At 38.9% G+C, this 13079-nt stretch overlaps 2 protein-coding genes across 2 annotated transcripts; one reads left to right on the forward strand and one right to left on the reverse strand.

Moving 5' to 3' along the window:
• Positions 1-274: 274 nt before the first annotated feature.
• On the forward strand, positions 275-7446 carry zdhhc15b (zinc finger DHHC-type palmitoyltransferase 15b). The gene is made up of 11 exons (XM_022208624.2): positions 275-464; positions 875-901; positions 994-1088; positions 1171-1291; positions 1601-1670; positions 1994-2026; positions 2110-2230; positions 2421-2553; positions 3644-3770; positions 4081-4199; positions 5287-7446. Exons 1-11 carry the CDS (start codon positions 341-343, stop codon positions 5328-5330), a joined length of 1014 nt encoding a protein of 337 aa, XP_022064316.1. The 5' UTR covers positions 275-340; the 3' UTR covers positions 5331-7446.
• On the reverse strand, positions 7162-13079 carry uprt (uracil phosphoribosyltransferase (FUR1) homolog (S. cerevisiae)). Its single transcript, XM_022208625.2, has 7 exons — positions 12566-13079; positions 11343-11385; positions 11184-11253; positions 10926-10988; positions 9723-9884; positions 8916-9014; positions 7162-7767 (listed from the first exon to the last, which is right to left on the reverse strand). Exons 1-7 carry the CDS (start codon positions 12790-12792, stop codon positions 7661-7663), a joined length of 771 nt encoding a protein of 256 aa, XP_022064317.1. The 5' UTR covers positions 12793-13079; the 3' UTR covers positions 7162-7660.

The raw sequence follows: 13079 nt of genomic DNA on the forward strand, positions 1-13079 counted from the left end.
TTCAGATGAATATGTCTGATTTTAGAAATGTTGTCAAAACTGTTTATATAAATGTATTACAGTTTGCAGTGTCCATACAGACAAGCTGGATTTCATTGGTTGATAGGAATTTATAACAGTTTATTTACTAAAGACGCAGCAGTTGTTGGTTTTCTTAAATTAATTCATTTTATATGCTTACTTAAAATGAAAAAAGGATAAAGTAATATTCGTAAAAATATGTGTTTTTAGTGGTCAAATATACTGGTCTAGTAATCTCAGTGCAGTGAATCGCTCCCCGATGTCACTGATGGATAAAGCCCAGGAATGGTAGTGGAGCGCCGATAAGAGCTGAGGGTAGATGAATATGGCTCTCTCCAGAGGTTTGAGATGCTGTCAAAGGGTTTTCTCCTGGATACCTGTTCTTATTATAACCGCCGTTGTGCTGTGGTCCTACTACGCCTACGTCTTTGAGCTATGTCTTTGTGAGTACGACAGACTGTGTGCGGTTGTTGTGATTTCTACCGTTTCAGCTCAGACATCGCAGATTAGCGCACAGCAGTGTTGACAAAAATAATGATATAGACAGCAGCAGCTAGCAAACTACGCGGAAGTGGCACAAGGTGTGTGCTTTAATTTGGTTCACGTGCAGTTAGCTTGCATTACACGTAATTTAATTTGTCATTGCCATTAAGACGTCGGCGTTAACTCTGGTTCACACTAAAACAATTGTACTGTTGTTGCTCTTAGCTAACTCCAACCCAACCATCTGGCTAGTCGTGTTAGCCGGTAAACGTTGTTTCCCTCAATAAACATAAACCTAATGTTAGCAGAAACGCTGTTATCTGTAGTCCAGCTTGCTATTTTAAGTAACGTGTTGTTGTTTTTTTTACAGTTACACTAAAAAATCCACTGGAAAAAGGTGAGTTACCCTCTCATTTCCGTGCTACAAGCAGTGAGGACCGCTAAACTGTGAATTAAGTTTATGATTATTTTGTGGTTTTGTACTTGCAGTGGCCTATCTGCTAGTATTTCATGTTTGCTTTGTGATGTTCTCCTGGACCTACTGGAAGTCTATATTCACTCCTCCCGCAACACCTTGCAAAAAGGTAGCCTGAATATAATGTTATTTATTTCATATGTTGAATCTGTGACGGTATGCCAAAACATCTGGTGTGTTTGTCTCTTTAGTTTCAGCTGTCATATTCAGACAAGCAAAGATACGAGATGGAGGAGAGACCAGATGCTCAGAAGCAAATCCTGGTTGAGATTGCAAAGAAGCTTCCTATTTTCACTCGAGCTCAATCTGGAGGTGAGTTGCCCAGTTAAATATGCTGTATTATTAATTTATTTTCTACATGTCAAAGCCACTGGGTAAGGAGGCAGGAACATTAGTAACAACCCATCATCTCACACATAATCTGTATTTGGTGAAAGCAAGTAGGTTAGGACAATTAGCTTTGCGTGCTCTCCTGAGCATCCTCATCCAGAGTAATCAGCCAATGTATCTCTTTCATTAGTGCTGATTGCTAAGAGTAAGTTCTATCCTGCACAGGAAGTATGTGAAGGGTAAGCTGGGCTCAAATGTTGTTCATTCAACTAGCCATCCTCTTGTCTCCAGCTATCAGGTTCTGCGACCGCTGCCAGGTACTGAAGCCTGACCGCTGTCACCACTGCTCGGTTTGTGAAACGTAAGCCACCCTTTCCTCCCCAATCCATTCATCTAGAAAGATTGCCTTAGGCCAGCAGATATTTGTGGGCCAATGACTGTTGTGATAATTAGAGGATGCTGCTTTGTTGGCGTGCCATCTCTTAGAAAGAATATCCTAATGACCAATCAGTGCAGAGGTTTAGAGAAAAGAAATTAGCACATAGATTTCAGAATGCATGTAAAGAATGCTGTAACAAAAAGTGGTCTGTAAAGCAACTATATTCTTCTTGTTATTTACTTAATTTGCTTCTTTTACACAGCTGTCATTCTTTGAAAATGATGTAGATTTGTTTTTCTTTTCAGGTGTGTCTTGAAGATGGACCATCACTGTCCCTGGTAAGTTGTAACTTAACTTATAGTTAAAAACTACGATAAATTTATTTATATTGTTCTGACACCAGGGTTTCTTCTTCCTTTAGGGTGAACAACTGTGTTGGTTTCTCCAACTACAAATTTTTCCTTCTTTTCCTCTCCTACTCTATGCTGTACTGCGTGTTCATTGCAGCAACCGTCTTTAAGTATTTCCTCAAATTCTGGGTGGTGAGTGTCATTCTTCTTGCCAATCATGTCCACCATCTGATAATGTTGTAATACTGAGAGTCTGAGTTGCTTAAAGTCAGCACTATTGTATTTCCAACAGAACAGAGAACTGAGCCCTCTGTCATAGGTGATGGCATTTTAAAGCCCCCTTTTTTCTCAGGTTTCTGGCTCTAATGTTTCTCTCTCACAGGGGGAACTGCCAAATGGGCCTGCAAAGTTCCATGTCCTCTTCCTCATGTTTGTGGCGCTCATGTTCTTTGTCAGTCTCATGTTCCTCTTTGGCTACCATTGCTGGTTGGTGGCCAAGAACAGATCTACTTTAGGTGAGAGTTCACATATTTGTTGAGAAATCGTCTTGAGATTCCCGTTATGAATCTGCTCACTGCAAAAACTCAAAGTCTTACCAAGTCTGTTTGTCTTATTTTTCGTCAAAATGTCTCATCCCACTTGATTTAAGATAAATTCACTTAACAAGTGACATTTCAACAAGATGGAGGGACTAGTGTTAAGATGATGCATCTTAAATATCTTGTTAAGTCAAACAATTTTGAAATTATCTTGTTTTGAGTTAAATTTTACAAGAAAACTCAAAATAAGTTTAACCCTGGTGTCGTCCTGCGGTTCAAAATTGACTCGTTTGAAAATGTGCAAAAAAATAATATTTTCATAGTGAAACTTCTGATGTTCACATTTTCAACGTTTTTGGGAAATCCTTGAACATTTTTTGGTGTAAAAAAGAAAAAGAAATGTAAAAAATGTTAAAAACATTCACAAAAAAATCAACCAAAATCCAGAGAATTTCGCTGGATTTTGGTTGATTTTTTTTTTTTTTTTTTTTCCCAGTTTTACTGTATATGTAATCACTTTAGATATTTTTTAGGATTTTCTGGAAGATTTTTACTCATTTAAAAAAATATTTACAAGAATTGTCTTGCCAATTTTGGGGGATTTTTAAAAAAAAAAAAACTTCTAAGGGAAACTTTTAAGGAATTATTAGAGTTTTCTTCCTGAAGTTTTTGCAAATTTTTAGAAATTTGGGGAATTTTTTTGCTGATTTTTTTCAGACAAGGAAACAATATTTTTCGGTGCCCGTAAATGAGGACAACAGGAGGGTTAATACATCTCAAATTAGAAGGTTACATGAAAGCAAAAATCTATTTTTGAGTGAAAAACTGCTTTTTTTTTTTGTTTGTTTTGTAGCAAGTCTGGCTTGTTTTAAGACAATTAAGCTTGATAATCCCGGTAAAATAGAGTTTAAAATAAGTTTTTCCAGCTAATTTTAAGATCTCAATCTTCTATTTTTCCAGTGCTCTCCCTCATTTTGTAAATGGAGGACATATTTGGTCCTTATTTGGTTTATGAATTTAGGCTGGTTAGAATTGACGCATGAAAATGTATTCTGACTTTTTCTAGAGGCCTTCTCAGCTCCAGTGTTTGTTGGTGGACCAGACAGGAATGGCTTCAATGTTGGCATACGCAAAAACCTGCAGCAGGTATTTGGGGAGGAGAGGAGACTGTGGTTCATCCCTGTGTTCACGAGGTGAGTTTGCTCTCAAGAGACGGCAGGTTCAGATGCATAATTAACTGTTTTTTTTGGGCAGTAGAGTTTTGCAATAAATACCAATTGAATCACAAAACGAGAGAACGGCATCTAATAATTTCAACAATAAACTGAATAATCAAAACAGAAGGGATGTTGATGGGATGGACAAGGTGATGTTGACTGCCTGCAGAAGATAGTGTGGGTTTATGCAGAAGCAAAATGAAGGATTAAATCGGCGTTTTGGAGCTGGTAACAGTCTTGGATCTTTAACTAGCTCCTTTCTCCTTTTGCACTTTTCATGTGTCAGCCAAGGGAACGGTCACTACTTCCCTTTGAAGAATCGGAGTTCTGAATCCCAGAACCCCTTATTAGCTAATGAGGACATGTGGGATGAGTCAGATGACGGGTCTGAAGAAGGAAGCTTGGGTGAGTTTATCTAAATTTTTCCACATTTATACATACAAACACACTCGCTTTTTTTGTGTTAAAGGCAAATACTGTATATTTCATACTCAAGTTTTAAAAAAAGGTCTTAGTAAATGCAACAGTTGTAGTGTTTCACCACAGTATAGAGCACACAATATTCACCGTAACCACTGTAGGGAAATTGGTGGCACTACAAGTACTAAATATTTTCTTCAGGATTTTTTTTGGCTATTGTGGTTTTTAAAAAAAAAATCCATGGAAAACATCTTTAGAGATGAATTGTGTGCAGCTTATCTCCCAAAACCTTTTATATGGATAATTACTGTGTTTTTTTGGGGGGGTAATTTTCATCTCTTGAATTACTTGTACTACTATTATTTGTGTAGAGGCTGCAGACTTAAAACAGAAATAAAGATTGAGTCAGAAGCAATGAATGCTGCTGACTTTGGCTGTACTTTCATAACAAATGTCAGCCCGAGGAACCAAATCCATTTCAGTGGATGTCTGTCTTGCCTGCTTTTTTTTCTTTTATTCCTCTGAAAGTTACATCTGTATTGGCAGAGATTTATTCCGATTTATTCGCTTGATTTGTTGCCAACAAAAAGTTTCTCAAAGCTTCAGTTGCTGATGATTTCTCACATTTTATGGCCAGAAGAATTAGCTAACAGGGGCCTGAATGTGCATCAATATGTGTAATTGACCCAAAATTTCCATTGCTCAGTTTTTAAAATATGGAAGCTTTACATAAAAAAACATCTTATCTTGTAGAAAGTCAACTTCTATCACACACTTTGTAATCTTGGATTAAAAAGGCATATGAGATGTGACTGTCCACTTTCTGTGGTACACATGATCACATGAAACTACAGATTTGTACAGTTTTTGTTCAGTTGCAACGATGTGGAGGCGGCAGTCTCACCCTGTGTGTCTGCTGCTGCTGCTGCTACCTTTGACTCCAACCATAATATTCTGCTACCACCTGGTGGTCGTATGAAACGCTGTTAATTATGAGCTGGATCTGTTCTGAGAAAACCACTGAAAGATTATGAATTTGCGAGCTGAAATGTTTTTTTTTCTTTCTCTCCAGTTGAGGACCAAGACCCCTCTGTTACCATAGAGATGGAGGAATAATTTACACTGGTCCAGGGGACAATTAGGACTTATATCACACACACAGATACACACACACACACTGTGCACCATGAGGTAAATGCATTCCAAATCATGTGGATGTTCGGACACGCTGAAGTGGGCGAAATGGGTGGATTGAAACCTGCATTTGGATTGTCATTGCCAATTTAACCCTGGTGTTTTACATAACGATGAAAAATGGAACTCATTGAATGACCAGCGGCAGCGTCATCTCTCCTCTCGCAGACGGATAAACAGCATCAGTTTTATTTGGAAGAAAACACTGTCAGATATTACCTCACATATAAAAAGCTACTGTTACTTACTGTGGTCGTATATTTGCCTGAAGTTGTTGATCACGCTGAAGGCACTGGCCTTTGTGGGATTGTCACTAATGTTGCTTTTGGGAGGCTTCTGTCTGGCACTGTGCTATTTTATATGCTGGGTGAGGGTGAGTTCACAGTGTTGCACCTCAGAGTTCGGTCCGTACAGAGTATCTAAAGGCGCCAGAAGTCTCTCATAGTTTTTAAAAGCTGGTAGATTAAATTATTTGGTAACAAAGGTGTCCGGCCTCTACTGGTTGGATTTTTGCAGCCTATAAACACAAGATTTAACTTTTTTTTTCCTTTTCAGTAAACATAAGAAAACCTGACTTGACCTGCGCCTTATTATTATACATATTCCTTTGTTTTGGGAGTCAGTTTCTCCTGAGAATGTATCCTTCTGCTCATCATTCTGCCTGTGAGTACACTGTGCCAATATTTTGGGCACTTATTTATGAAAGAACCTGTCATATTATGCTTTTATAGAGTATTTTAGCATCCTTGTAGCAGTTGGAATGCCATTAATAATGTCTGAGCAGACAAAACTGGCATTCATACATAGAGCTCGTTACATTTTAAATCTGAGATTATGGCAAACTTAATAAAATGTGTATTATTTTCAGTGGATTCATATCCTAAATATACTGTATATCATGACTGTTGGCTATATGGCTAATTTAAAAAAAAATGCAGTGATCCGTTTTTTGTTTTTTTTTTTTTAAGGGGTGAGCGTATGAGACATAGTGTGATGAGATCTTTTTAAAATAGCTATCACGATCTTGTTTTCTGTAATATCAGCAAGTGTGGATGCAGGGTAATAAAGTGAGAAAAGCTTTTGTCATAGGCACATTATCATGCATAGGAGAGGACATAGGTTCTTCTATGTCTCTTTCCATTTTTGATCTTTTTAAACATCGAGATGACTGTACATATATAAAACTGATCCTCATCCACCGGTTGGTAAAGGACAGTGATCTTCTGCAATATGACGTTCCGAGTCTTTTTTTTTTTTTTGTACCTGTGTTTACGTATTTTTAAATTTATAAAACCAATGTAATGAATTCTCCTTATCAAGACTGTTTAACTTGCGTATTTAGCCAGTGTACTTAGCTGAAACCTAATTTTCCTATTGAGTACACCCATTTATTAGTATGAGTAAAAAGTTGGGCCTTTGTCAAACGTTAATGCCGTTTGATCTTGACACTTTAACTTGCTTCATCAGATCTGTTTTTCCATGTTGGGTTAGCCAAATTGAATGCTGCTCATGTCTGAGAGATACTTCTGTTCATTTATTGATGAAATCTGTACGTTTTATCCGAGATATGATTTGGTGTTTGAAAGCATGTAGAAAAGCATTAGGAAAGACGTGGGTGTTGGGTGTTTCATGTAGTCTTGTCTGTATTTATTGTTCTATTGTCCAGCTTTAATCCTCTGTATTGAGTTTGATTCTTCCCTGCTGCAGGCAGTGTCTGTATATTTTGCTCCATAAAGTGACACTTAAGAAACTATCGAAGCAATGTGCTTTTATCAAATCGTAGGATATTTATAGCATGAAAAGATGACAAATTACACCCAGCTGGCAGACAGGAGTTCAATACTGCTAGAGCACATATGGTCCCTTTTGAACTGTATTTGGAGTATGTGATTGTGGTGCTTCCCTTTTCATAACCTCAGAACTACCAAAAACACTGATCCAGTTTCTTTTGCTGTTCTGTCTGTAAACAAATATAAATTCTTTATTGATCCTTCAGTTGTTGTAACATGCAAAATAAAATGATCCAAGTTGAACTCTTTATATGATTCTGTGTTGTTTTCTCTCTTATAGCATGAGTATACACAGCAACAAAACATAATAAATACAGCGATCAGATTAATCCTTTTGTGTCAGTTTAGGAACCTTACATAGCAGAATTTGGCACAACAAGGAGAACATGAGATACAAGACAAAGTGTGCCAGAAATATACCCAAAACAATCTGCAGATCATGTTCCTCAGGTTGTCCTCCGTTTAGTCAGTGCCAAAGTACCTCTGTCCAAAATGTGTTGGAGCCACTGGGTGAACCTCCGTGGTCAAGATGGTGATATCTGGGAACTCCTGGATAATAGATTTAGCTCCTAAAAGAGACATACATAATGGGTTAGGTTTTAAAAGAAAATAAGTATTGCAATTTATTACTATAGTGATTAGAAATTAGTAAAGGGAGCTCCAGCAAATGGAGAACGAGCAGCTAAAATTGAATAATTTTCTGCGGCAACAAATTGCCGTGACCACAATACTGACAGCCTTTTAAGTTGATAAGAAAAACTTATTAGCGAGCAGCGGATTATTGACACATTCAGCATTTATTTAGAGTTGGTTCAACTGTTTACTTTAGCTCTGTTTTTTTTGCTTCTACCAACCCCTGAGGGAAATGTCTACCTCTTTATGGTCCACTGTGTTCACCAGCTAGTCTCTAGTTGCTACTTAATCTGTCTGTTGTTTCGTGCCGAGCAGGTAGTGTACAGTGGGGTCTAAGTGCTTTTTTTGCTGCTGTGACTGAAAGTGTTATGAGAGCAGTGAGAGTGAACCAAAGCAGCAGAAATGTGGACTGCACAGCTAGACAAAGAGCCCAGCCTCACTACCAAGCAGATTCAGGTGACAGTTCTCTGTGGGTTTATTACGACTCCTTTAACATGGTCACTTTTTCGCATTTTAATTAGATACATGATTGATACAGAAATACTGACTGTAGCCTCTTTAAATATGTACAAAAACACTGCTATTGGTCAGTGGGCTAATTCACCAGTAATGCTGATAAGATAACCTTCAGCCTTGTATACACTGGCGCTTTGAATAAATAAACAGAAATGGCTTTTGAAGGCTTTAGAGAATCAAACGAGTGTACATTTTATGGCAAGCTTTGCAGAATCAAGTATTTCTCGTGTTTAACTGGAATTTTTGACCTCTCAGATTCACGAGAAGAAATGTCAAGGAGGTTTAAATGATTAGAAATCCTTTGGGAAACCGTGAATAGCCGCAATAAATGTCACAGCAATCTGCCCGGCAGTTAATAAAGAGAAAACTATTACACGAGCCCAGAAGTTAACCAATAGCTTTGAAAATTACTTTGAAATCCTTAAATGGGGACTTTTCTGGGACAAACCTATTTTCTAAAACCATTGTTGGTTAAGCTGGTGAGCAAGACGTCAGCGCTGTGCTCATCGGCGGTGTGTTATATGAAGACAATGACACGGTAAAAGTAAAGTGCAGTTGGGTGATATACCATGAGGGGTGGAGAAGAGGCTGAGGAGGATGATATGTCGGGGCTGGACTCCGTGCTCTATCAGCACCCTCACCGCCTCGATCACAGTGTTTCCTGTACCTGAAGACATGGAAAATGTGAGGTCAGATGTTTGAGTCACATTCCTGTGCTAACAAAGTCGCCTCATTTGCAGAAATAGAAACCGTGTATTAATTGAAAACTTGCTGAATCACGTTTATGAAACAGTTATATCACATAATTGCATTTTTAAAAATTCATGTAAGACTGATTATTGTAGCATCTCAAAAAGCCACCGCGCCACATGCTGATTGATCTGCCCATGAGTCTGGGCACTTGGCAGGCTTTCATTTCTCACCCTGTTAGCATGCATCAATTAAACCATATGCTCCATCATTCTGACACAATAAAATATACCCTCAGCCTACAGCAGCTTGGTCACCATCACATATTTTCAAAAACTGAGAACAGAAAAATGCTGCTTTGTGACATTGGGAAACCAGGGCTATTAAGATACTATTTTTGTTGGCCCTCATTATGCTATTCAGCAGCATGGTGGCTATCTCCCAGGCAGTGTATAATTTCCCCCATGAGAGCTATAATTATCAGAGCAGTGTGAATGGTATGATGTGGAAATGCAGACTTGGTGGTGAAGGTCAACTCGATGGAGATTTTTCAAAATGAATAAATACATAAAACTGTTTTTACATTTGCACAAAATTGGACATCTCTTGACATTTACGCGCTACTGAGGGTGGAAAAGCTAGAGTTGTCAGTAAGAAAAACTGATCGCGGATCTCTGTCACTTACTAAGAATTGGGTACATGAGCAGTACTTTTCTTCTGTACACATCTGGGGGGAACTTGGCGTAGTACACCTTGGCTTTCTGTGTCTCCTCATCGCTCTGGATGAGGATCTTGCCGATGCGGATGGAGCGGCAGCAGTCCCGGAGACCCTGCTCCATGGCCTCGCCTATGGAAAGACACATAGAACATAAGTGGGATTGAATGGTGGTCTATTTAGCTACATTTGATACGCCCATGTGCCAGATCTGTTCAATTTGCCATTGCAAATCTGACCGTCAAAGAGACAGAACAAGCAACACTCATCGCAATCACTTGAGAACAATAAATTGTGTATGTCTGAACACCAAGTAACCTGTGTGTGCAAAAGGCTACAAAGCTGTACAGTTGAGTGACAATGTTGTGTCAATTCTCCCACCACCGGGACTAAACACAGTCCTATCTACATATCCACATAATTCAATTGACCACGTTGTCGGGCATTGCTTCATTTTCCACCCCTAGAGTGGAACAGATGCTCCATACAGACAGGAGAAAGTGTAAAAGTTACAGCGGCCTGGATGTGCTGATCTCGACAGGGCTGCATCTCGACATGTTGAGCGACAACCCGAGGGATGTGTGTCAAGATGTGACCGTTGTGTGGAAAGCAATGGGAGCATTTGTTTTGACTGGCATCGTGCTCTGCTGATACGTGCTGCCTTTAAGATGTAGCGTCTGAATAATACTGTGTGTCTGACAGGCCCACATTTTTCCGTTTTCTGACCTAGCATTACTGTCATAAAATGATAATACAGATATGCACAAGACTGTGATGATAGTCTCATTAATCCGAAAGGATAGAGAACGAGTGTCACTTCTGGTTGTGTTTTCTGCTGCAGGCGTCGCAGTCAGCAGAAAACTGCGACCAACCTCTGCAAAAGTACAGAGATGTGTCTGTCTCAAACATCCCCCGTAACACAATCCTACTGCATAATTTAGTATTCAAATGATCAACCAGTTTCCCAGAGTAAAGAACTGACTGCCTGTAAAAAAAAAAAGAAAAAAGCCTATGATCCAGCGCACATGACAGCTTGACCTGATGAATAGGAGCAGAACAGAATGTACAGCATTAGTACACAGTTGGCAAATCACACAGTCATAGAGGACTCATTACATGCCCTCACAAAAGAGAGACACTAATTTGAAGTGTGCTACAGCAGGTTTAACTTACCGCTCCTCATAATGCTGACTCCACAGTTGCCTCTTTCAAACTTGACACCTTCATACTTGTACCCTGAGGGGAAAAACGAAGCAAGAACAGTCCCAAATGTAGGTCTTCAGAGTAAGCCCACTGAGTCATATATTACGCTGAAGGTAAAATGCTAAAGGACATGAACCTTGGATGGATATGTGTGTTTAAATTAGTCTTTTTTTTAACCTTGTTCTTTAAATCTGAACATTGACTTTGTGATTTGAGAGAAATGCTCACCTGTTGGTGTAGTAACAGTGCACTCTGAGTAGGGCAGCTGATTTAAGCCCTCTTCAACTACGAGTCTGATCTGTTGTTGGACAAAAAGAAAAGTGATGCGTATTTTATCAATGTACACACACACAAAAGTATGCAGTAATTATGAAGTCATGATCTTACCAGGCGGTCCGCACAAAACACAAAGTCTCCTCTGCTGGTTGTCCTGAAAATGAAAACATGAGCTGATAAGATCAATCTGGGTTACTGCTGATCTCAGTCATCTTATCTCTCACTTTACAATCTTTCACTTCAACCTTATTTTGTGAGGAACACAATGGGGTCATACTACTATTCTTTTGGTGCTTGTGTAAAATTTTTAAATTGGATTGTACTTACAACTTTATAAAATTGTGTTACCGATATTATTAATGCGACAATGGGTAAGAAACTTGCATTTAACCCTTCATCAGACAATGTCCTTTCATTTTGAGGGATACAACTTTCACAACTCAGACTGTTGTAGTTAAGTAAAATAAACAGTCAGTCCCTCTTCTGCTTGTTCACCATATTCATATTTCTGATTATAGTTTTCTGACATATGTGTGTTTATTTATAGGGCTAAAATATATTTGTTCTTTCCATGTTTATGCATTTTAGTTTTGTAGGATAAATATTTAATGCTAGTTTCAGGGACTCATGGGTAAGGAGTCAGAGGACAAGGCTTGAGGTCAACCTAAGTATGTATGTTTTCATCAGTAGAAGGCTTGTAACTACTAGAGGACATGTCCATACACTAATATTCTTTTGGTGATTGTGTAAATTATAAATTGCATTGTTGTCAGAGGTATATATGTATATCTAAGTGAAATTATTATCACGACAATGACCAAGAAACTTGCATTAAGCTCTTGGACACTCAGCGTCCTCAGATTTTGAGGGATATTATTTTCAGAACTTACCTTGACGTCCACCTAAGGACGTACATTTTCTTCTCTAGAAGGCTTTCTGTCTTTGAAAAGTTGAATTTAGCATTTCTGATTTGGTACAGAAAACTGATCACAGGGTTAAACTGACAAAACTATGGCTACTGTCCAATAATAAGGAATTCTTGAAGGTCTGTTCATTACAAAACATGTTGGATTTGTGCCTCCCTTTTGAGAATATGGCTTAACTCTGGTATTCTCCATATTAGATGCAATATTGAATTTACCATTGACTCAGCAAAGTGTATTTTTTAAGATCAGAAGTTACAGTAGCTTAGGTACAATAGTTTACATGAGCACATGAAGTTTTGTCTTGATCTGACAAGTTTAATGGAGTTTAATAAAACACCATTTGATTTTGTACTGCAACCTCCACATTCGCTGTGGCCTGTATGTGAGCACAGTAGAGTGGGGACTCACTTGTCTCTGATTATGGTCTGTAATTCACGGATCTGGTCATTCAGAGGGAGCAGCTTGAGCTGAGGTCCCAGGTTATCTTGGCTGTCATCCTGTGTGGAGACATCACTTGGCTCAGGGTTGGACAGCACTGCAGGCACGCTGCTGCTGCTGTTTGCAAACCGAACTTGCTTCATTGGGTGCTCCTGGCCACTGCTGACATTGTTCAGTTGCTGATTGTGGCATGGCATCCTGAGTAACGAGGTCAAAAACGTCTCCGTGTGCTTGTTTCCTGATCGAGCGACACACTCAACTCGCTGTCTGACAAAGACAACGTGTTCTTCCTTTTAGCCTTAGCTAATGTTTACACGCTTTACGCAGCTTCCGCACAGAAGCCACCCATTAGAACCGCATTCAAAAACATGTAAACACTAAACTACGTCGTTTTAAAAATAATTTAGCAACCGTAATTTCCCTTATATAAACGTACCGTCGGGCAGAGCTGTTTTCTTGCTAGCTTTGACACTGACCGTTGATG

This window comes from Acanthochromis polyacanthus, chromosome 10 (genome assembly GCF_021347895.1).
Source record: "Acanthochromis polyacanthus isolate Apoly-LR-REF ecotype Palm Island chromosome 10, KAUST_Apoly_ChrSc, whole genome shotgun sequence".
Classification (NCBI taxonomy): Eukaryota; Metazoa; Chordata; class Actinopteri; family Pomacentridae; genus Acanthochromis; species Acanthochromis polyacanthus.

Bases quoted from the DNA above. Each gene is read 5' to 3' on its own strand.
- uprt (XM_022208625.2), bottom strand. From the start codon at position 12,792: ATGCCATGCCACAATCAGCAACTGAACAATGTCAGCAGTGGCCAGGAG. The intron at 11,386-12,565 runs GTGAGTCCCCAC...TTTCATTTTCAG, and splicing joins CAGACCATAATCAGAGACAA to GACAACCAGCAGAGGAGACT. The intron at 10,989-11,183 runs GTGAGCATTTCT...TTTTCCCCTCAG, and splicing joins CACTGTTACTACACCAACAG to GGTACAAGTATGAAGGTGTC.
- zdhhc15b (XM_022208624.2), top strand. From the start codon at position 341: ATGAATATGGCTCTCTCCAGAGGTTTGAGATGCTGTCAAAGGGTTTTC. The intron at 2,231-2,420 runs GTGAGTGTCATT...TCTCTCTCACAG, and splicing joins ATTTCCTCAAATTCTGGGTG to GGGGAACTGCCAAATGGGCC. The intron at 4,200-5,286 runs GTGAGTTTATCT...CTTTCTCTCCAG, and splicing joins GTCTGAAGAAGGAAGCTTGG to TTGAGGACCAAGACCCCTCT.